Source organism: Syzygium oleosum, unplaced genomic scaffold (assembly GCF_021117445.2).
Source record: "Syzygium oleosum isolate NSW1041296 unplaced genomic scaffold, Sole_v2.1 Sole_v2.17, whole genome shotgun sequence".
NCBI lineage: Eukaryota > Viridiplantae > Streptophyta > Magnoliopsida > Myrtales > Myrtaceae > Syzygium > Syzygium oleosum.
In genome coordinates this window covers 4326734-4350286 of record NW_026607501.1, presented here as the reverse complement: position 1 = coordinate 4350286, position 23553 = coordinate 4326734, and the positions used below count along the sequence as shown (strand labels likewise).

At 40.1% G+C, this 23553-nt stretch overlaps 2 protein-coding genes across 5 annotated transcripts; both read right to left on the bottom strand.

Moving 5' to 3' along the window:
• Positions 1-4655: 4655 nt before the first annotated feature.
• On the bottom strand, positions 4656-10686 carry LOC115676704 (uncharacterized). 3 transcript variants are annotated; one of them, XM_056319389.1, is made up of 9 exons: positions 10450-10686; positions 9484-9657; positions 7356-7752; positions 6977-7257; positions 6818-6886; positions 6681-6737; positions 6117-6169; positions 5958-6033; positions 4656-5855 (listed from the first exon to the last, which is right to left on the bottom strand). In XM_056319389.1, the coding sequence occupies exons 1-9, from the start codon at positions 10488-10490 to the stop codon at positions 4919-4921; spliced, it is 2085 nt and encodes a 694-aa protein (XP_056175364.1). In that variant the 5' UTR covers positions 10491-10686; the 3' UTR covers positions 4656-4918. The 3 variants fall into 3 exon arrangements, with proteins under 3 accessions (XP_056175364.1, XP_056175366.1, XP_056175365.1); XM_056319391.1 differs by lacking the exon at positions 10450-10686 and adding an exon at positions 10384-10402; XM_056319390.1 differs by lacking the exon at positions 6818-6886.
• Positions 10687-12102: 1416 nt separating this feature from the next.
• Positions 12103-21899, bottom strand: LOC115676647 (actin-related protein 4-like). Of its 2 annotated transcripts, XM_030599587.2 has the most exons (20): positions 21714-21899; positions 21477-21568; positions 20898-21074; positions 20691-20764; positions 19954-20034; positions 19769-19829; positions 19605-19654; positions 17329-17383; positions 16856-16933; positions 16706-16759; positions 16196-16249; positions 16057-16117; positions 15533-15584; positions 15175-15241; positions 13973-14035; positions 13824-13886; positions 13424-13486; positions 13081-13145; positions 12682-12750; positions 12103-12481 (listed from the first exon to the last, which is right to left on the bottom strand). In XM_030599587.2, exons 1-20 carry the CDS (start codon positions 21724-21726, stop codon positions 12436-12438), a joined length of 1338 nt encoding a protein of 445 aa, XP_030455447.2. In that variant the 5' UTR covers positions 21727-21899; the 3' UTR covers positions 12103-12435. The 2 variants fall into 2 exon arrangements, with proteins under 2 accessions (XP_030455447.2, XP_056175367.1); XM_056319392.1 differs by lacking the exons at positions 21477-21568; positions 21714-21899 and adding an exon at positions 21328-21438.
• Between the last annotated feature and the right edge of the window lie 1654 nt (positions 21900-23553).

Here is a 23553-nt window from a genome sequence, read left to right as displayed (position 1 = left end):
CCGCCGTCCTGTCTCCTCGCGTCGGCAGTAGTAGCCATCGCGAGCCTGGAAAAAGCAGCACCGTACTCTCTCTCTCTCTCTCTCCGCCTCTGACCATGACCGCGCGCCGCGTCACCGCACTCGTCGTCGAGGCAAGTGTACTCTCTCACCCTATACTAACCAATATAGTGCGTGCATGTCGAGTTGGGGTCTCAGTTTAGGGAATGTGAATGCTGGTCGTGGTAGGGGAGTTGTTGATGGCGTTCGGCTAAGGTTGAGCCATGGTTAAGAACTCGTAGAATTGCGTGTTTTTCCCGAGTACGTTGGCAAGATTGGTAGTTGTTAGGATGTCGAGGCAAGAATGGAAATTTAATTGGGTGTCATGGGGGAGCCGAATGATTGGCTGGATGCTCCGGCTTGGTCGGCAAGGTAGGGCGAGTGCCCGGCGTGGACAGCGGCATTGGCCGAGGAAGATCGGCGTGACCGGGAAGCCGATCGCATGAATGGTGGAATCACTGGGCATCCGACACGGTCATGGGCCGAGGGTCTTGTGTTTCGAAAATATTGTAAGTTTCTAAAGCCGTATTAGGTATTTTGGAAGTTGAGTATTAGAAATGGTAAGAATCCGTGGAGTCAATATCCATAAATTGGTTTGGAATCCGATGAGCACGTTGGGGAGTTGTAAGTTCATCATGAGCTATGCATGCGATAAATGAAATGATCATTTGTGCGTGTGAATGTGTGACTAAGAGATGGTTTGATGCCGTTGGTCTACATACAATGATGCCCCGAGGAGTCGTAGGGAATACGGGATGCTGTGGTCAGTGGACTACGATGCCTAATAGGTGTCATGCCCTAGATGCCCCGAGAGTTTGATCGGGATGCCGTGGTCAGTGGACTACAAAGCCCGCGCGGGCCGATGAGAATACCGGCATATACTGAGGCAGACCGGAGGGCGCACCGGATACTGCTAGACGGGATGATCCTCCTTGCGTGGCTGGCGAGCGCACCAAACATGTGTCTTGGAGTTGAAATTAAAGAGGATTAATGACACATAACGCATGCGATGTGTGCTCGTGATATTATCTGTTCATTGATTGACGATTTTTATGCCTGGTGATTAGTAGCAGAGAGAGAAAGGGGAGTCTATGCATGCTATGGCTGGTTTGTTGATTGGTTTAGTTGTCTATCTGATTGATCTTGTTGATATGCATGATATTATCTGTTTAGTATAGCGTGATAGAGTTTACTTTGCTGAGTTTTCGCTCACTGTTTATTGTTGATAACTTTTTACAGATCTGTAGCCATGCCGATACTTCCCACATCGACCTCCATTAGTTATGGAGCAGCCATCGATTTCGATAGCCATATATCTGAGTTCACGGACCCTGATTTCGCAGGGATAGTCTTCGTGAAGTATATCTCTATTCTGATAGTAGATATTGGGTCCCCGGTGGGACCCATACTTTTGGGGTTTGTAGCCGTCTATGTTCGTGCTGGAGGACGGTTGGTGGGACCTCTCCCACACTTGGGGCAGGATGGAGCGAATGATGACGCTAGTTGCGAGGTCGTGTGAGGCCGGTATCGAGGAGTGGGAAAGAATCATTTTTGGAAGACACGACTGTTACTTTTTGGGATAGAGTCGTGTGTTTGGATGATAGCTTTTGATTTTGATGTGGTTGGTGGGTCCACGTGGATAGTTTGGGTTGGAGTAGCTCCTCTAGATAGTCTCCTCGAGTGCAAACTCACCCCTTGTATCACCCATGTTATTAAATAAGATGAATGGTAAATTCCATCTTTTGCGTGTCTTTGCATTTATATGTTTTCTATGTCATATTCATGTTATAAATGTTGACCCTAGAAAGAAGCATCTTCCGCCTGCGAAAAATCTGATGACTATTGAAAACTAGAGGATTCCTCTTGAAAGGGGCAGGCCTGGGGTGTCACACTCTTATAGTGAGATTTTGGATATGAGCTTAGATAATTGTACATATATCTAAGATGATAATAGTTGGGTTTCGCTGAGTTATAAGATGTATATGTAATTTTTCGAACTCTTATCTTGTAACCAATTTACTGTTTAATTATATATATATAGATTTTTATATATTTTGATAGCATGTTTAGATTAGTTTATGTTTGAGGCTGCACCCTTTGGGTAAGAGAACAGTTGTGTTATTTCTATATACTTGTAGAAGTTGGGGTGTGACATATCAAAAATGAAGTTGAAGATATTATGATATTATCGGAGATGCTAAAACTCATTGACAACTCTCATCATTTCGACCATCACATCTTCAAAAACACGCGAAGATATTACTTTTTAAATATAAAAGGTTGGTGACAGCAATTCCCATTCCTTATCAACGCATTAGCCGGTGACATTACAATAGGCGTCATTTGTAGACCTGGCCACAAGTTAAAAGTTAAAGAGACTCGAAAGTTATCGTGCATAGTAAATGCACCGACACCACTCTTTTCTCATTGTATATCAACTTGCACTTTCTGGTATTTATTTGCGGAACGGGCCTGGACTGAGATTGTAGAGCTATCTGCATGTAGTACGTGAAGCGGGGATCTTCGATAAAGCGAAAGGATTACTCGACAGCAAGATAATAAAATGCAAGCTCTCGCTGATTCCTCGCCATATTGTACTTGAATAGAGTTTCCGTTATGCAGTATCATTCTTCAAGTGATCCCCCAGCCTTGGACGTCTTTGCATCGTGTATGCTCGGTGCCTCGTCAAGTGGTCGAGGATTTGCCTGATAATTGGTGGCCACATACCAAGCAAACAACCCCCATGACACGTTAGTGTCGTTCTCGAGCCGTAATGTCCTCTAGACGTTGAGTAGGGAGAGGAAACAGCATGAGAGACATTCACTATGGAGTACATAAGTTTTAATCCATAACTAACATAGCTTGAGATCCTTAAGGTCTAACTTTGGCAGGACTGTTCCCCGCAGTCCCATCGCATATGATCGTAATTGTTCCAACATAAGGTGATAGCGTTCGACAGCGGAAATAATTTTGAAGTTCACTAGAAAAAAGAACTTATTATATCGTGAAAGATAGTTAAGTACAAGACTATTGCGTCAATCATGCTCTGTGATCCAGTTCATAAGACAAATTTAAGCTGCCTGATGAATTCATGGATGGAGAAATCATATAACTAATGCACCATGCATCCTTTTTTTCGAGCCAATTTTGAAATTGAGTGTTCACTTTCTTTACACCCTCGATCGATCTATTATCTATTGTCCTTTTACGAGCAGCGAAGGATACAATGATAATCAGTGCTATCGGAAGAAGTCAATTTATTTTTTATCGAATTATAGGAGAAAGTTAGGCAGCTTTTATATTATAATTTCTAATAATTCACTTATAATCTCACAGATTGCTCTTTGAAAATTGTAACTTATTATCCTTTTGTTTTACTAGATGTATTCTATTTTATTAATAATTACATTCGCACAGAAAACAAACTAGGCGCATTGTTTCTGCAAAATGAAACTGGAAGTGGGGTTCTTCAAATTAGAACCTTTTTACCCACACACTCATCCTTCTTCACCTTAAAACAAGTCCTGGAAAATACAAATTATCAGTAATAATGTCATCAATCTCATGCAGAATTTTTCATTTTGGTCCCTAACCAAGATTATCAAATTTTTTATCTCGCCACCCTCAATCTAAATTTGCCACTACTTGCCCTAGGTTACGAACCTAGTGGCTCGAGTGACTTGCACTTTGGTGGTATAATTATGTTGCTTGACATGTTTAACCTAAGAACAAAGGTTTATTCATTTTTATTCACATTTTTAGGACTATTTTTGAAAGATATACATAACCCATGGCCCTTCTTATTGACAACCTTATGTTAAAAGGAAAAGAAAGGTGCCCTTCACCTTGTTTTTCAGAGTTATTAACCGACGACAAACTGACCCACCACACCTGGTGATCAGTTTCAGAAATCTACCTCAATTTTACTTAGATGCATGGATAGGACAAGAACAGAAAAGGAAACAATATCAACAATCACCAAATCAAACCAATTGACACAGGCAGTGGGTTCCTAGAAATAGAAAACTTGAGCGATATAGAACACATGCTACACACGGACACGGGGTGCTTGTGGACACCACGTTCGATTTTCATAAGAAGGGATAATGACACAAACAGTCCCTGAACTTTGGCCCAATGAGCAATTTGATCCCTGAACTTTTAATTTGTTCAATGTAGTCCCTGAACTTTAAGCTAATATTCAATGTGGTCCCTGAACTTTTAATTTGTTCAATGTCATCCCTGAGCTTTTGGTACATGTTCAATTTAGTCCCCGAACTATATGAAAATGTTCAATGTAGTCCCTGAACTTGAATTAATGGAAAGGACTGCATTGACCATTTTCATATAGTTCAGGGACTGAATTGAACATGTACCAAAAGTTCAGGGATGACATTGAACAAATTAAAAGTTCATGGACCACATTGCACATTAGATTAAAGTTTAGGGACTACATTAAACAAATTAAAAGTTCACGGACCAAAATGCATATTGGGCCAAAGTTCAGGGACTATTTGTCATTTTCCCTCATAAGAACACCACATTTAAGACGGTATAGAGCCTTCAGATGAAGCTTTCAATGACATACTGTGAAGAAATTTTAGAAACAACAAACCGTATAGTCTAATAGACCGTCAATAAATAACGACTCCAGCGTGTGCATACAACCTATAACAGCTTTATCCTACCTCCCTCGACAAAAAAATTTGATAGGAAGCTTGTCAAGACATGGACTGTCTATATCCTCTATAGCTTACACTAGCTGTACAAACTGGGACATATCGCTATACTATAATTGTGTGCGACAAAAAACCGGCACATTAAAGATACAACATGTGAAGTCCCCGATCCCGGTTTTGAGGGCTCGGGGTTTTCTCCACCATTAAGAACTGACCTGTCCTTTCCTCTTCAACTTCATGGCCTTTTGGCTCAGTTGATGCTTTTGCCCGGGCACAACGAGCAGCAAGTGCGACATGACGTACGCCAACAGCTCTTCACGGTGTGAGAAAGTAAAGTCCAAGTGAGCATACTCAAATTCGCTGTATGACACGTCCACGCGAGATTCCTTCATTTTTCTGTAGTGGTTCCTGACCATGGATGGCCGAATTACCTTGTCCTTCCTTCCCGCGACCAGATCAACGGGTATATCGATAAGCCCATAGTGTTCGCCCAAATCCAATGGCTCCATAGATCCGTAGGCCTCCTTGTTGGCAGATGCACTACCGTAATCATACATCTTGAACTTTCCGCTCCGCTTCAGTTGTGCCAGGTGAAGAGCTACACGAAATGACAAGCCGGGCATATCATTCATGTTGTAATGTGGTAACCCCAACACCCCGACCCAGTTTGAGCTATCCCCACCGACGACGTAACTCATTAGTGTTTGAACAAGCCCTCCGACAGCAGGGTAGTTAATGAAGTCCCGCGCCAACTTATTCAGCATCAATCGGAAGAATCTGGTTGGTATGTAGAATGCAGGCACCAAAGGGGCCAATATAGGAGCTAATACGAGCAATAAATTCTCCACTAGAGTAAATGCTAAGTTAGAGTCGCCGTGAAAGCCACCAGGGGACAGTAAAATCAATCTTGAGAGCCTACGGGGCTTCTCTTCAATTTGACTGGTAATAAGGTACATCAGCATAGCAGCTCCTCCCAAGCTATGACAGATAGCACAAAGTTTATATGGCTGATCTTCATTTGATTCTTCCTCACCATCAGGTTGGCTAAGCTTCAACTCCGATGTTTTAACCTCATGAATCTTGTTTATCATTGCAGGAATATCGTGAGTCCCATGCTCATTAATGGAGTACTGCCAATACCTGCATTAATTGAAGAAAGTAGAATTGTAAATTCCATGCTAAAAATCCCAAAATTCAGTACTCAAAATGCAAAAAGTGGAATAAAATGTACAATCAACTAACTGTCGAGAGGAGATGCTCTTGTTCACGTGTTCCCTAGATACCAGTCCTCGAAAATTCCCAAGGAAAACATCAAAACCTGGAAGAAAATAATAAGATAAAAAAAGTCAGCTTCAGGAACAGCACTGATGGCCGCTTGCTCATTCTCCAGTTAAAACGGACCTTGATCATATGCCGCAAAAGCTGGAGAACCCACCACTCCATTTGAAACCCAACTGGACAAAAAAGAAGAAGAAGAAGAAGAAGAAATTAATGCATATGCATCTCAACTAAGATATAGCATCAGCAAACTTATAAGGCAGAAAACTTGAATCATATAAGTCCATTTATTTGGTGAAATCATCTTCATAAAATATTATGTTTATCTTGTTGCTGGTAATACTAAATGCATACCTCTAGAATAGTTAACTCGAATACTACCATTTCAAAGAAAAGATATGTCAACTCATACTTGTTTGAATATTTTTTTTTGTTTAACTTATTTTCATCTGATATTGCCATGCATATTTCTCTAGAGAGCTTAATCTTTCTATCGCTCTCATAGTGTAATAAATTTGCATATCACCATACACTAATTGCCAAAATTCTAAAAAATTGGGAAATGGTAAAAAAACAAAAGAGAAGCACTGAATTTTGACAAACAAACTCATCAAACAACTACATTTACTATTCGAAAAAGGAAGAAGCTAGTGAGACGGCACAGAATGTATAAGAATATAAACTCACCCCATTGATGAATCCAGAATGCCATGCTGCAAGTAAACGGCCTTTCTTGCATCTCGTCTGCAACAAAATTAGACACTAAGCCAACATGGAAAAGGGATAAGTCTTAAGAGAAAATTTAAAACAAGACTGAAAGATACCGAGGTATTCTCTCCAAAAGGAGAATATAGCCATCGGCGGTGATGACATTAATCGCTTCATATGGATACCTGAAATAGGTTTAAAGGTAAAGGTAAGAAAAGTTAAGAGTCTCTAAGAACTAAAATCAATGTGGGATCAATGGAGTACATAGCTCTTACCCAAGCTCAGTTATCACATCCTGACATGTCCGAGTGTCTGTATTAAGAGAATGATGAAAAGAAGTTTTACTTTCTGACAGAGCAGGATCATTCTCTCCCAGTGTTGCAGTGGTCACCGAGGATTCTGAAACTACATCATTGTTATGATTGACCGTATTGTGCGAGAAAATCCATCCATATAGCATTTTACTAACTTCAGCTGGTGAAAGCAAGCAGTGCGCAGCCTTGTGAACTATATCAAATATGGCTTCTATGAAGATCTCCATTGCTAGGTGAAGATCCTATAAAAACAATAAATCCAATAAGCAAGGGAAAAAAAGATGAGTCCCTAAGCCAAGATCATCTGCCAACATATGGTAATTACTAGCCGTTGCTCTACCTCAATTACTCCACGTCTCCGATCAGTAGTACGCTGAAAAACATAATCTTTAAGAGTTTGAACCCTCTTTAAGGAAATAGAACTTGAAGGCTTCTGTCTTTCAGATGGGGATGCCCTCACTTTCCTATAGAAGGGGAAGAAGAGTAGACGAGCTAGTATTGCCAGCAACAATTTGACAGGGAACAAAATCAGAGAAAATATGCTGTTCATCCAACCCTTTCCATGTCTTTCGTGTCTGGAGAAGGAGCTTGCCCTGGAGAATCGGGAGCTTTGAGATAATGGCGAAGGACATGAATATTCATTAATATCTTCTTCCCCAGAAGAGTAGTCTGAGCTTGAAAATGCGTCCGGATCAACCGAGAGATTGTGGACGAACTGATTGAAAGAAGACACACCACTGCAATACAAAGTGAAGAAGTCAAATCCCTATAGTAATCTCCTTAGGGTTAAAGAAATAGTAATACAGAGGTCTACCCCATTGCATTTGTTTTTTTCTTTTTTTTGCAGTTTCAGGTCAGAATCTTAGATGTTACACTTGCAATGGCAAAGTAATTTCTCTGGGACAAATTAAGCTAATTCTAACCAGTCTGTCAATATGACCAAACACCGATTATTATTCATTTTTATCCAACCATAGACAAATCTTTTTAAATTGAAGTCTTTTTACTCTATCCGGTGACAATTACACTTATTACAATGTTTTATTTTTAAACTCTGATAATTTATGGTCATAACAGATATCAGTTGTAGACACGTGCGAAATATTTGATGGCCGTAGCAGACAACAAACATAAATCACCGAAATGCAATACACATAGAATTACATGATTATGTTGGTACATGTGTTGAAAATGAAGGTCAAAATGTGTTGAAAAAGTGGATGAAAACCGAGGACACTTGGCAAGCAACCAACCCGCCGCATGTCAAAGCCGCAGGAGTTGGAGAAGGACGTTTTTCTTTACTAAGTATAAACGAGCATGCAGGTATACGTGTATGTATTGTAACCAGTTTGTCAACAGAAAGTAAGTTTGTCAAAATATATGTAGTGTACTCCATTGGGGGTGATAAAAATAATTTTCACAGGATTCAATCATTTGGCTTTCAGACAAAAAACATGAATATCACATTTGCAATGACAAAGTAGTTTTTCTAGGACAAATACCCTAATTCTAACCAGTTTGTCAACTCACTTTCTCAAACCAATGTACAAGTAACTAACTCTGAAGCACAAACATGAAAAGATGGCATACAGTTATAGATGTTCGATTAAGAATGGTTTTGTTTATTTCAACATCTCTATTGACAACTTGAATCCATTAAAACATTGTCCTGCACTCTTTTCACGAAACATGTAAAATTTTCAGCGAACTAATTTAAAGCATCATGACAATCATGTAGAATGACAGCTAAAAAGACAGGACAGCGATGGAGTAAAGCAAACAAGATACATATGTACACAGTTTTGTCGACGAGTGCCTTTAGGGCATTTTTCAAGCATGACATACAAGGATAATTTCAATTTCCAAGGTATTGATTACATGCATCATCAGAAGAATTAGTCTTCTAAAATTGGAAGTCTTTCTATTTGTTTGTCTAACAAGTGCCTTGAGGACACCCGTCAAAAAAACCCATATGCATTTTTAAAAATTGCAAATAAAGAATACAAGGATCTCATGTGTGAATCATCAAAGATGAAAGCGTATCAAGAGTTGTTCGTTCGTTCATGTAATTATTACAAGAACTATATCAATTACCACATGTGTTCTTTTCACAGAGAAAAAGGAAAAGTAAACGGTATTGTTTCGACCTTCGTGACCACAAAAGGTTCCCGGTCATTATTAACTGGATGAATGAGCAAGCCCAACAGCCAAAGATTCAGACTCTCAAAAGGGAAAATAATAAGAGCACTTCAGTTCTATATACAACTCATTTGGCTGTCTTTCCCTGTACTACTGTCAGAAGTATAGTTCAAACTTCCCACTGCTTTTCAAGATATAATAGAGGAAAATGCTCCACAAGGCCGTGTGTACAAGTAAATTCTACATCCATTTTCTATCTATTATGGAAAAAGTTCTCGCTTTATCAGAATTAATGAATCATTTAATGGTACACAAAGGAGAAAACTCACTGTTCCATCCACCGGGGCAATCGAGGTCCACTGAAAGTTGGCCTGAGCTCCCATCCATTCATACCTTCTAGGATGTTAGCTTTTCCAGGTAAAAAGGTCAACAGAAGTGCTGACACTCCATTCACGAGCCTCACGATGTTGTTCAAGGATTCATAGGTGATAGTCTTAACCGACCTGCAGTGCAACCAACAAACGTGCCCATCAATTGATTCAGCAAGTGCTCCATATACCAAAGAGTTCGTCATCAACTTAATGTCAGAGTTCTTAAAAGTAAGAGGAGTTAGCCAATTCTAAAAGATGCTAATGGACACTAAAATCGAAATGGCAGCATCTCAAGGTCACAAACAATAAAGGCCCAAAGTCAAACAAAGGATACTCAACTCTTCCAAATCTAATTCGTTCTCTTTTCAGTTTCTTTTTTTCTCTTTTAAACTTTAATCACAAGGAGTATCAACCCTTTCTCTAACTAGCTTTTAAATGAACATGGCATTATTCAAGATTTTTCAACCAAATCAATCATCAGCCGCAAAAGGAGGACTCCGAACACCCGGGCAAATCAAAAAGAAGAAGGAATATGCACGTCAGACAGTAGCATTGCTCAAAAGAAAGGCACAAAGGTAACTTCAGCAGACAATCAGAATCATCAGAACCAACCCCCCCACCCCCCCCTTCCAAAGAAACAAATTCATTAGCGAGCTCATCAACATATAAACGGCAATATCTAACGTCGCTCCACACACATGCAGCTAAACAAGACACTCAGCTAGAACCAAGAATCCGACGGGAAAACGATTCTTTAAAAACCCAGACCACGAATACGAATCCGCGATCAATTCGCCAACAAAAAGCGCAGGGTCTTCTCCGACGAGAACATACGCTCACCCACCCAAGACTTCATACCGTTCCGATCAAGAAAACGAAAACCCACAGAGGGAGGTCGGCAAGCTCGCAAATGGGCCAACTCACTCTTTGGACACGGCGAGGACGCCGTCGACGAACCGCTGCATCTTCGGGAGCCAACGAGGCGACGGGCTCCTCAGCGACCGATCGCGGAAATCAAGGCCGGACGATCTCTCGAGGAGGCATCATCGTACGGACGGAGCCGCGCGAGATTCGGTTCGGTTCTGGGGTTCCGACGGGAGATTCCGGCGAGAATCCGAACGGCTTTGCCGCGGGGGGGAACTGAGAAGCAGATGATGATGATGATTCTCCTCTATAATATTTGAAGGATTTTGCAACGTCGATTCCTGCCGCGGAACGATCGCGAGTCGGTGCGGCTTCTCTTCCCTCGCCTCGCCTCGGGGGCTCGACCCCCACGTGGGCGCCTGTGATTGGACCCTCGTCTGGGTCGTGTCCCGAGCTCCTGACCCCACCCCCACTCGGCTCAAGAAGATGACACGACTTGCCCCAGATCTTTTTTTGTTGGTCAAAGCCCCAGATCTTTTAGATATGAAATAAAATGATAAAAAGCGTGGAAAGCGCGAAGGCTGATGAAAATGCGAAAAATATTGTTTTTAGAAATGATGTCTCGAGTTAATTATCTATACTAGTTCATGTATAAATATTTTTATGCACAATAAAAACATTTTCCGTTTATTATTTTTTAAGCGACACAAACGATCATTTTTAAGAAAAATAATTTTTAAATCATTTAATTTCAGCAAAAATAAGTGGTTTGTTTGTTTGAATAAAAAAATTTCTGCAGATTAATTTTCCGGACTTTGTATGGGTTTGGCTTGTTGAAAATGGCCAGTCAGCTGAAAATTATTTATGGGGAAAATGAATTCCCTAATTTGAAAAGGGGCAAACTTTTTTTTTTTGAAAACGATTTTTATAAAAAAAAAGTATTTTCTTTTATCATAATATTTTTTTCCGAAACAAAGACACCTTATACAAAAAACTTATATATTGATGAAACGGATTAATAAAATATCAACGGGGAGAGCATATAATATACAGCAGAAATTGAATGAGATTCATAACACCACATCGGCACTAGCACGTGATACACCCGTCAACATAAGATAACTTCCAAGAAGACGGCTAATCGCGGCGGGCCAAGGTGGGGGGCGAGGTTAGGCGGACAGCGGCGATTGAAAGGGAACGTGGATTGCGCGTGAGCGGAGCCACTCAAGTGAGAGGGGGCGATGAATCGCGTAGAAAGCGAGTACGGAAGCGGCGCTCGTGCTTGCCGTGCTAAGATGTCGCTCACTCACGTTCTAAACATGCGATGTTGCGTAAGGCGTGGAAGCCTCTTCACTTCATGTCGTTTACCGATAAAGAAAGATGGTTCAAATCTTTGCGGAGTTTGGACGGATTCTCATGGCCGTGACAAAGAGTCAATTGGTCTTAGTTTCTTCACTCGAATCCTGATCCTTCGTAACAGCACTTCCGGGATTGCGAAATTCTTGCAACCACCTAAACCATCGCCGATCAAGCGGTTGGTTCTTGCGGCGCCCGCATATGATGGCTCGGATCGTTACATCATCGTTTTGGATCATGCTGAGACAACGGGATGCCATCGAAATTGGAAGACGGATCAGTATGACGCCATGCTAGTCCATTCTTGAGTAGCAGCATTGAAGTAACGAACGACATTTACGACTCCGAGAGCGTGAATTAGTTGAAGTCTCTGCTGAATTTCCTACAAAGTACATAGCAACTGCAACTTGGGATTCCAATACTCAAGTGTACCCTCAATTGAGCCATAAGAGCAAAGATGAGATTAGTCCCCACAACCTAGCCATTTCGAGCTATAGACGAGACGCTATGACGGATTAATTCCAAACCTATCAAATTGGCCACAATGCGACTTCCAATCTGAGTACCCCCAACATAACCCTAGTTGGATTCAGTCTGACAAGCATCTTTGTTCCACTCCGACGAGGAATTCAGGAGATCATACTGATAATCGACACTAGACATTGTAGAAGCACCAGGAGTGGCGTCAAATCACGGGCATTTTCTCTGAACATATGAAGCGCCGTGTTCCTCGTACCTGGAATTGAATACACAATTTAGTGCTCTGTAGAGAACAAACTAAATATGCAATGCCAAAGAGTTTTTAGCTTCATGAAAACTCAAACAAGAGCCACTAAAGCTGGAAATTTTCCCTGATTGTTATCCAAAATACATCAATCGAAAAATAGCAACTTCACTGCTATAGGTGAAAACTAAAACCTTAAATCCAAAACTTACTCAGTCTTTGAGAACCACATCTGCTGAAATGATCCAAGAGATGCCAATATACTTCCTCCTATCCAAACACTGCACACCACATACTTGGCATTAAGAGAGCAATAGGCATAAATCATTCAACAACACCATAAAATAATTGTCTAGGGAACTGGGCAACTGCAAGGAGACGATGGGAGTTCAATTGCAGCATGTGACCTATAAGAAGATTGTTGACATTTTAGCTTCTGTGACAACTAAAGCCACTCTTTCTAGAGCGCTTTCGATTCCTAAGATTATATTGTTCCATCCCTTTTAAATATTATTTTCTCGCTCAGATATTATATCCTTCCTATCGTAGCACTGTGCAAGGGTGATATGAAATAGGTCTGAGAGAAGAATTTTAGGGAAAGTCCAAACTACCTGAATCTTCTTTCAGTTGTATTCCCACTGGCCAATACTTTTACTCTGGCAGCTTGAGGGGATTCCTGCACATTGAGAAACTCTATCGAATTACAAAGCTCAATAATCTTATTCAACAGGACAAATCCAGTATTAACTTAGGGAATTGAGAGCTCACAAATCTATCAACTACTACAAACAATGAATTAGAATAGAAACACATGCACTGAAAAAATAAAAGCTACACGGAGTCATAGAACTCCAAAGTTGTATTTCATACTAGAGATAAGTAATACATGATAGAGATCCGTGCCCCCAACACAAATTAAGAACTTTAGTATGCATTTACTTAAGCAAAATATACCTCTAGCAAGTCTTTCTCAAGACGTTCCTTCAACTGCTGCATCGATGCAGTGCCACCCGCAAGCTTTAAAGAGACAAATGAAAAAATCAACCTCATTTCAAGAATTTATAAACGGTTGAACATTGGTCTACATATAATGGCCATCACATTGCTCTGCATAGTATTACTGTTGCACGCCTTGCATGCACATGGCAGAGTCCCTATTTCAACACATTTTTAAAAATAAAGAGCTGCCAAAACTGCTCCCATTTTACAAAATACAACCACAAAGAATACTTCCATTATATAGACTGGCATCTCTCCTAAGCATGTTGAGGGACTCAATAAAGAATTCTTAGCATATCAAAACTAAAATTAGAGGATTCGAGCTTCGGTAAACATGAGTTGATTAACATTTTACCAGAATACTACTAAAAAGTTCTCTTCGGATGTCAACGTCACACTTGTTAATACTCTCAATAACCTGCAAAAATAGGATGATTTAGCAAGAGAAGTTTCGAAGACTAAAAAAGTGCAATCTAGACAAAGGGTGAAGGAAAAGGAAATCACCATCTGGGATAATCCACGAACAGAAGTAGCAAACTCTGAGAAACTCTCCATGCCGGGAATTGTCTGTTTTTCGCGTACAAAGTTAAAATCCTAAATACGTAAAGGCATGCCAAAGAAAAAGCATTTCTGAAAAAACTGATGCGGAAGAATACCGACCCATTTTCTACCCATAAAGGTTCAACAATCAGTGACACGGATATACAGATGCACAATACAATTTCAAAGATATCATCAGGTAAATATGGCATGGACATTCACGAGTATACAATGCCTAATTCTACCTAAAACGAAACTTAAAAGACTCAATCAACCATGGGGTCCATGATACAAAAGCATATCCAAATAGCCGAGGCTTCACAATTGTGCTAACTATTACAATCTTCTACAGAGAACAAAGCTGAATGAACATACTCTTTGGGAAATTAAATCCCAAAGAGTTGTCTACTTTCAGGAAGTAATGACAATCTGAAAACCCATAGTTTAAAGAGGTAGTCAGACAGCAAATATATGAAAGGAGGCAAGAGATGAGATTTCTCATAAAAAGTTCCAAAAAATCTCATAACAAAGAAATTGCCTCCATACAGAACTCACTAAGGTAAAAAGCTGGGCAGATGACTAACGACATAGATGAATTGACAAAGATTATTAGTACAGAGACCTAAAACCACACAGAATTCTCCAATTGGCAAAAGCAGGAATATTGTAGAACAGAAAATTTTCTAAGAGGGGAAGAAAGTCGTTATATTGAAAATGGAGGCAAAGAGAATAATTTTGTTCGGAAAGGATAACAAGCAAAGGTGCAGAAGATGAGGAGAAATACAATTCTTTTGTTTGGGTAAACTAAATGGCCAATTCCAAGTGTTTTCTCCACCCAATAAAATGGCCTAGAAATGTGGGCCTGGGAGAATTCTTTTGCCCACAAAAATCTCTACCTCAATTTTCCCTATGCCTCCCAAACACTAGAATCTACATGTTTTCTTTCCCTATTTTCCTTTCCACACTTTTTCCTTGTTGCCAAGTAAAGCATAGTGCACCTTTCTTATAAGGTAGAACCATCAGCAACCCAGTCAATCGTTGTTAAGGAATCGTATATATTACGGTCATAATAAATTATCAAACAAGACTCAAGCAAGCATTTTGAAGGGTAAAAAAAGGAAACATGCAAAATTTGCATCCGAGTCAACTGGCTAGTGGCTACCTACCTGAGCTAGGGATGGATTGAACAGAACATCAGGAATCTTAAATCTGTCAGCCCCAATTTCAATTGTCCTGCATTATGCAGAAGAACAATGCAAGACTGAAGTGAAATGAGTGATTCTGAACAGTTATAGCACCACAACATCACCAAAAATGACCACAAATAAAGCATCACAATAAAGCCTTTTCCTATTAAGCCGCAGCTACGAGGAACTTCTGAGCTATAGTGCTCTATTTAGCATACAATGATCTTGAAAAGGTGAGAGAATTTAAAATACGCTAGACAGAACCAATTCTAAGAGATGGCCCAAATTAGGACCTTATAAGCAATAACTTGTTGAGCAGAGAATTTAAGAGACTCACTGGCCATCAGGTAGCTCATATGGGGTCATTGGAATATTTGCATATGCACTTTCTGCCAAAAGAAAACCAATTTTATCAAACATATCGAATTGCCAGCAGATGTATCTCAGTCAAGATTTGAGATTTCATATGAAAACAATATTCCCATACGCACTTTCTGCCAACAAAAACTATTATATCAATCATATCAAATAACTAGCAGATGTATCTGAGTTAGCTTTTGAGAATTCCTAAAGCTGCAGATTATATCAATACAATCTTCATAGGGCTGAGAGAACGCAGCTTGGACAAAAAGCAGCGCATGGCCAGTCATCAAAGTGGGCTTACTAAATAACACGCAGAGGAATAATTGCTGTACACATGCATCGGATACAAACAGTATATATACATATGAACCGCCGAGAATTATCAGTTGGATGAGTAAAGAGAACACAAAGAGGATAATCTTCACTTTGAGGGTAAAGAACCATTACAAAGAGACAAAAGGTGTGCCACTACTAAAACCAAAGCCAAAGATTGAGTACCATCATAGGGACTATCTGGAGCACGGCATACAGAATCCTTGATATCACTAGCAATTACCCTCTGTCATAGGAGAAAAATTAGCAGCCATATGGAGCATGTGGCATCTGAACTAGAAATTATTTATAGAATATGACAGACCTGGGAATATAGTCTGTAGCTTTCTGTTGTGCTTGGAAAATCAATATCAAATGGCTACAGAATGAACAAAACAAGAAAATGATAACATGAGCAACTCCACTTGTGCCTTTAGTTTGATAAATACATAGCCTTGAGGATTGATCTCAAAGGCTCAAAACACATACTTATGGGGGCAAGAAAAGGTAAACGCATGAAGAAATTTTTTTGTTAATATTTTTGGAAATCTGGAATTCCAGGCTAATGAAAAATCTCATTAATCTCATGGACCAGGTAAGACTCAAGCCGAAGCTTGGGTATGTACCAAACATGAGATCGTTTGCACTTGGGTGGTTCGAGGAATTGAACTATGCTGTGTGCCTCTACACACAAATGTCCGCTCCTTAACTACTAAACCAACACCAAGGAGTTAAGAAAACATTTTTCAAGACAGGGCTAAATTAGGAAATAGACATGCAACCAAAAATACTAAATCCCAAAGTAGATGAAAAATGCCAATGAGCAAGAAACAACCTGAAACTCTCCCGGACGTACTTCCTTTCTTTTAAACGAATATCTAGGTTTTATCTGCAAAGCACAAAATGAAATGCTTGACCTACTAGGAACTAAGAAATCAAATGTGGAGGGCAAGCACAACATGAAATTCCAGAAGAGAATATTTACCTTGACACCTTTGCTTTCCAAGCTCTTCAGCAAGCAATCAGTTAGAAAATCTCCTCCAATAGGTGAAGTCGCCACAGCCTATCATTGCGTGAATATTGTATAAGCAAAAAGTACCAAACACAACCCAGCGGAAGCTTTCAGAAAGATAAACTAAACAACTTCGAGTAGTGCAGCACATTGACGAAACCCTCCACGAAGGTAGCATATATCATCTTATCACGACAGAAACACTATTGCACAGGGAAACAACCATTTATTTTACACTTGTCTGTGTTGATAATATTAGGGGAAAGAGCAAATGCTCCGGTCTAATCTCGAGAATCATATACCTCTATGCTACACAAAGAAGGGAATGAAGTAGCCAAAACTGAAGAAAGGGAATTTTAGCAATTTGGCATGAAAGAGTTGAACAGAAATCCAATATTGAGTCGTTCGACAAATGACAATTTGAAAAGGCTAGAAAAGGACAGCACCTTTTGAAGAACATAACCATCATGTACTGGAGCTACTGTAGTTGATCCTCCACCACTGAAAGTTTCAGTTTTACATTGACATGAATCAGTGCAAGCAGTAGAAGGAATATTTAATCTAGTAACGAAGAGGTACATCAATGCAATATATAGAAGAAAAAATTACAGATTACTCTAAAGGCATCTCTTCATCACACAAAACCATGGCTTATGACTAGACTCCTAGTAGCTCGACCGCCCAATAGACTGGCCCATCATTTCGCATGCTTGGCTCGACATATGAGCATATCATGTGACTTCTTTTATAGGCTAGTTGCACTGGAGAATTGTGCATTTGTCCATGACATTTTTTACTTCAAACTCTCAACTACACAAGTTGGACTAACAATATCTAAAAATCCAGCAAAAGGTCAAATTAGCCCTATTTCTCCAATAATGAATTTTTTATGTCACAATTATAAAATGCAAGTTATCACGTACAATTATATACACTTCCTTCTCATGCTTTTCCATCTAAGGACATGTGAGCTTTCAATTGGTGATATATTTCGCACTCGCACTATCCCTATGTGAGGCTCCCTATCATCATTGGATGAGTTGAAAACTGAATAAGATCTCCACGAATGTTTACACTTCTTGGAAGCATATGATAAAATGGGAAAGAAAGGACCAGAACAATTTTTAAGACCAAGCAACTCTATTTGTTTAATATTTAGTCAAGTCCACCAATTTAGCAATTCAATGGATTGAACTTGAACAAAAAGCAAAATGGCAGTTGTTTGTAGAGTGCATTTGGTTGAAAATGTTACAGTTCCTATAAGCAAAAAAATTGGTCAAAAATTGTTTTAGTAGCCTGTCCCGCTTTCAGTACTTCTGTGCGGTGAAAAAGGGTTTAGTAAAAACTAAAAAATAACAAGATGGCTTTTGTATTTGTTTTCAAGCTGAAATTAGAATCCAAATTCTATGAAAAACGCTTAACTGATTTTAAAGCATACTTTGAGATGAAAGACAAAAAATAAGTACAAATTGTGCAGAAAGAAAAACTTTTAATGAAAATGAAAACTGAAGGGCCTGTTTGGTATGCCAAAAAGTTTTCAGTTTTCGTTTTCATTTTCATTTTTCTGCTTTCTTGAAAGCATGTTTGGTGTAAACTTAGTTAGCGGTGTTATTTTCACGAAAAAAAAAGTTGTAGTATGTGCAAATATTCTTGATCAATTAAATAAAAGATAATAATGAATAAACTCTTAACGTTCTTTTATTTCATAGAAGTATTTATTGCTAATCAGGTTTCTAGTTCCTATTTTTTAATACTTTTCTTTGGATTTTCTTTCACCATTTTAGCATGGTGAAGATTCTTGAAGCTCCAACAGAGCTACAACTTCTTTGAAGCAAAGCTTCAATATTGAACCAGACAAAAAGGGAAGAGAGAAGATCTTGGGCATCGTCATTCGGATCTTGAAAGCTCCAGCTTCAACTCCAGATTCAACTAACCTAACCATCTTTTCTTTTTTTTCTTTTTGAAGCTTGAAATTTTTTGAAAGCCTTACAGGTTTATAGATTGAAGCTTTACAGGTTTATGGAAGCTTCAAGCTCCCGTAAAAGTTTCAACTAAAGCTTTATCTTGAAACAAACAACTGTGGAATAGTCGATGAAAAAGATGAAAAAAAGAAGATGAGAGAAAAGGATGGAAGAGAAGCTGCGTTGTGATTTGAGGTGAAAAAGTAAAAACAACTAAAACCTGTTTTCACTCTTCTAGTTAAAAAACAAGGAAAAAATTCACTTCTGTGTTCAGTTGAAAACCGAAAACCCACCGGAACACATTTCCATGATAATTTTCCTTCTCTGAAAGAGAAAGTAAAACTTCAAAAAATTTCTGTAAACAAACAGCCCCGAAAATGTTCTCTAAAACCAACTAAGCTACTAAAAGATGTAAGTCAAACCATCCAAGCTAAAATTACTAGATAGAAATGATACAAGTGAAAATAAAAATTTGAAAATTTTTCTGTAAAGAAAGAGCCCTGAAAACGTTCTCTAAAACTGACTAAGCCACTAAAAGATGTAAGTCAGACCATCCAGGCTAAAATGACAAGATAGATATATCACTAATTCTGCATGTAAAATTGAGTAATGCAAAAAACTTCAAAAATAGCACAAATCAATAGGCAACAGGTTCGAATTGCACAATTTAGAGGAGAAAAAAAAAAGAGAACCCAACAATTAGGAATAAGGCAACAACAGAGAACCGAAGAAGATCAAGAGTTGAAGGTCAAACATTGTACCAATCAACTACTAAGGAAGTGGCACGCCCAGATGCAAAAGAAGTGAGGACCTGCATGAACATTTACTGAATGAGGACCTCACATATGTGACATGACATACAATTGAAGGACAGAATATGTTCATAACAAGTTCAGCAAAGGAAAAGGAAGGAGCAAGGGCATACAGCATTCTTGGCCAAAAACAAGGCAGGAACTTTATACTTTTCAAACATAAGCTCAGCTGCCCTGTCAATTATGTAAATGGAACTCAATCATCAATACATTTGGTAAGTCATGAAGAGCACCAAGATATTGGTTAAGGCAGTCTGGCACGTAGCATCAGCCTCACATTCTCTACCAATTGACTTACCTTTCTCGTTGTTGCTGAGGGTTGGAAGATGGTTCTGCAAGAAGCATTGGATGCTCTGTCGGATCAATTAGAAGACATTCCCTGCAAAAGAAAAGGACCGGGCATAATAAACGTCAAAAATCTAAAATACTAGAGAATAAAACTGTGTTAGACTGAAAAATGAAATAGCTTTCTTGAAAAGAAAAAGAAACAGAGGACTTATAGCAGGATAAGGCATTAGAGGTAAACTACTGAATGCCTGTAACGTGACCCTATCATACCCACCTGGCTGAGCTCTGAATTTTCTGATCATGATCAGATAGCCGATATCCATTTATATAGAGCCCGTAAAGTGGATATAATCCCATAGGAAAACAGCGCAAGTTCAATAATACCTCAGTAGACAATACATGGCATGATCTTAAGCTCCCTGATCATGTTATGCTCCTGACATATCATGGTTCCTGATCATGTTATGCCCATGACATACTATGTTTTTCATAGTGTACATGCTATACCCACATAAACTAACCATTTCCTAAAAGGTAATCAGGGCTCAGATGGGGAATTCCAGCTCTTGCCGAAAGAGGACCGAAAGATAAAAATGAAAGTTACGGAAACAAAGTCATGACTGTGATAATGGAACTGGTTAAGACTACCGGAAAAGATTAACTCGTTTATTCAACACGAAGTCTAGATCAAGGGTGCAAGCCACATATAAACCCTAATAAAGTGTGTCTCTGCCGAGTTTAAACTACCTGAAAGCATGGTCCCATATATTGTCAACAATTTCCCAATCCGCGACAATTCCATCCTTGAAAGGCGATATGACCTGACCAAAAATGGAATGGACAATGAAACTGCATTAAGATACCACATATCACCAACATTGCTGTTGCTTTGGTAAGAAATTAGATGGCACGCACGTCCACATTCAGAATAACAGTAGATGCTCAGTAGCTGACCTCCATGTGATCCCTGCGGTATCCTAAAGCTTGAGATCCCACATACAATTTCCGTTTTCCCTTATTTTTATCAGAATCAGGAGTTTTGACATTGCCCTTAGCCTCCATGGCTGCTCCAGAGTTTGTATCGGTATTTGCAGCATCGTCGACTTCCATTTGATCAATTGAACCCACAACCTAATGAAAACGCATTACATTTCTGTAAATCCTCTTGACCACAACCATCGTTCACCAACAAAAAAGTTAAATGAATCATAATGGTACACCAACCCATGTTCACAACTCCCAAATCTTTAATGCCTTAATACAAGTGGAGATAAATGACATCCCCCAGTATTTAACCCCCAAGAGAGACAAAATACAGATTATGGAATAAAGCACTCGGGCAGAACCCACTGGGGCAAAACAAGCAGACTCCACAGGCTCTAACCCAGTTCAGCTGACAGCTCAATCGGTGCATAAATGAGCTAAAATATGGACAATTTTTCAACGCAACCAAGAACCACCGGCACGGCAGCAGCTGCATTGTCGTCCCCTAAACTCGGCACATTCAATTCGCCTAACAAAAGAGCAACTCACAGAGGGAAAAACGGCCTTGGGAGCATCTTCGCCGGCGTAACCGGCCTTGCAGGTGTGCGAGCCCAGGTCGATGACTATCGCCGACACTTCATCTGCAAGGGAGGAAACAAATTCCGGCGAGCAAAGACCGCGTTAGTCCCGATACGCGCGCGCGCGCCGCGCGAGGCCGGCAGCGCACAAGAAAACCAACAGAGCGCCGCCGTTTCCGGGCGGCGGCGAAGGGATCGAGGGACTCACCGCCGCCGTACATGATCGCCGGCGGGCTCGAGGGCGGCGAACTCCGGCGAGGGTGGAGGGAGAGAGCGGGAAACGATCTCGAGCTTCTTCGCGGGGGGGGAAAGCTCGTTAGGGTTTTAGAGGAGCTCACAGTCGCAGAGAGAGAGAGAGAGAGGGGGGGAGGCAAGAAGAGTTTCGAACCTTGACCGTTACGCCTTGGGGAGCAACTAGAAATGCCTGGAAATTAACGCAAAATAGTTTAAAAAGAGAGAACCCTTATTTATATCTTCAGCAATTAATCCATAAATCTCCCACCAACAAAAAAAAATCGATAAGTCTATAAAAAAAATAGTATTTCCTTTTTTTTTATAATTATAATCGGATATTTTTCTTAATAGAGGTAAATTAAGAAAAATGGTATTGCCTTATTGGATAAAATCGCGCATTTCTCATAATAAAGGGGGAAAATTACCAAAGCAATTTAATTGACATCTGATTGATTGATAATTATGTTTGTGCGAAATTTGATTTTGGTCACAAGAATACTTGCATTGAACTAGCGTCCACCGTGACTGTAGGTCGCCCAGATCTGACTTCGAGCTTGAACTGAGGGTGTGCATTGGTCCCGATCCAACATCCGGAAATTGGACCGGATGTTGGATTGGGACCGAGCTATCCTGTTCTGGATGGTTCTTGGGGAGACCGGTTCGGTTCCCGGTTCCACATAAGGAATTGGATCGACGGACTGGCTAAGATATTTTAATTTTTTTTTATTCTGAAGCAACCCTAATTAGTAAATTATTTTTTCTTTTAATCTTGGGAAACCCCACTTGTAGGGAATAAAAGAAACCAGAAAAAGAAGAAGAAATCACTAGTTCCAAGATCGACCCGGAACTAGACCGGACCAGTTTCAAGGTTGGGTGGGCTGATTCCCGGTTCCACAAATTAGGGACCAGTCTGGTTTTTTATTCCAAGGTAAGAACCAATCACCCCTAGCTCAAAACGGCCATGGTCGCGAGCTTCGAAACCGGATCTGGCCACGGTGACTACAAGCTCGCTAAGGGCAACCTCAATCGCACGGCTTGATCTCGACGCCATTTGGGCTGAGCTTTGGTTGGGGCTTTGAGGTCAACCTTAGATTTGGGTGTTGACTCTGCTTGGCGGGAGCTCAAACTTAGATTTAGGGGTCAAGCTCCGCTGCACGTCGAGCTCAAAGAGGGGGGAGAGACCCCGACGGAGAGAAGACGAAGAGGCGGTGATCGATTGCCAAGGCTTAGCTGATGAGCCAAATAGAGTACAAAGAAGATGAAAAGTATGTGCCAACGAAAGAAGGAAGAGAATGAACTGTAAAGGAAGAAGTGAAGAACTCGCCGGTTGTTCTTTTTTATTAGTTTTTTATTTTTTCTATTATCAATTTTTTCTGATGTGGCATCATGTCAATGCCGGGTGTTATAAGAAAGTAATAAAATATGTCAAGTCAGCATTTTTCGTTAGTCAAATTGGACGGAATTAACGGAAGGATTTAATTTCACCAATGGGCAAGTTTGAATTTGATTGTACTTTTTAAAAGTCTCGTAACTCAATTATACTTTTGCGACAAGACTTCCGGTGCACTTATCTCTACGCCATTTGGGCTGAGTTTTGCTTGGGGCTTCGAGGTCAACCTTAGATTTGGGTGTTGACTCTGCTCGTGGCGGGAGCTCAAACTTAGATTTAGGGGTCGAGCTCCGCCGCACGTCGAGCTCAAAGAGGGGGGAGAGACCCCGACGGAGAGAAGATGAAGAGGCGGTGATCGGCTGCCAAGGCTTAGCTAATGAGCCAAATAGAGCACGAAGAAGATGAAAAGTAGTGCCAACGAAAG

Excerpts from the sequence above, each read along its gene's own strand:
- LOC115676704 (XM_056319389.1), bottom strand. The coding sequence starts at position 10,490 with ATGCAGCGGTTCGTCGACGGCGTCCTCGCCGTGTCCAAAGA. Across the intron at positions 9,658-10,449 it reads GTCCTCGCCGTGTCCAAAGA|GTCGGTTAAGACTATCACCT; the intron begins GTGAGTTGGCCC and ends GTTGCACTGCAG. Across the intron at positions 5,856-5,957 it reads AAGAGCATCTCCTCTCGACA|GTATTGGCAGTACTCCATTA; the intron begins GTTAGTTGATTG and ends CAATTAATGCAG.
- LOC115676647 (XM_030599587.2), bottom strand. Across the intron at positions 21,075-21,476 it reads CCAAGGCCGTTTTTCCCTCT|GTTGTGGGTTCAATTGATCA; the intron begins GTGAGTTGCTCT and ends CGTTTTCATTAG. Across the intron at positions 13,887-13,972 it reads TTCGTGGATTATCCCAGATG|GTTATTGAGAGTATTAACAA; the intron begins GTGATTTCCTTT and ends CTATTTTTGCAG.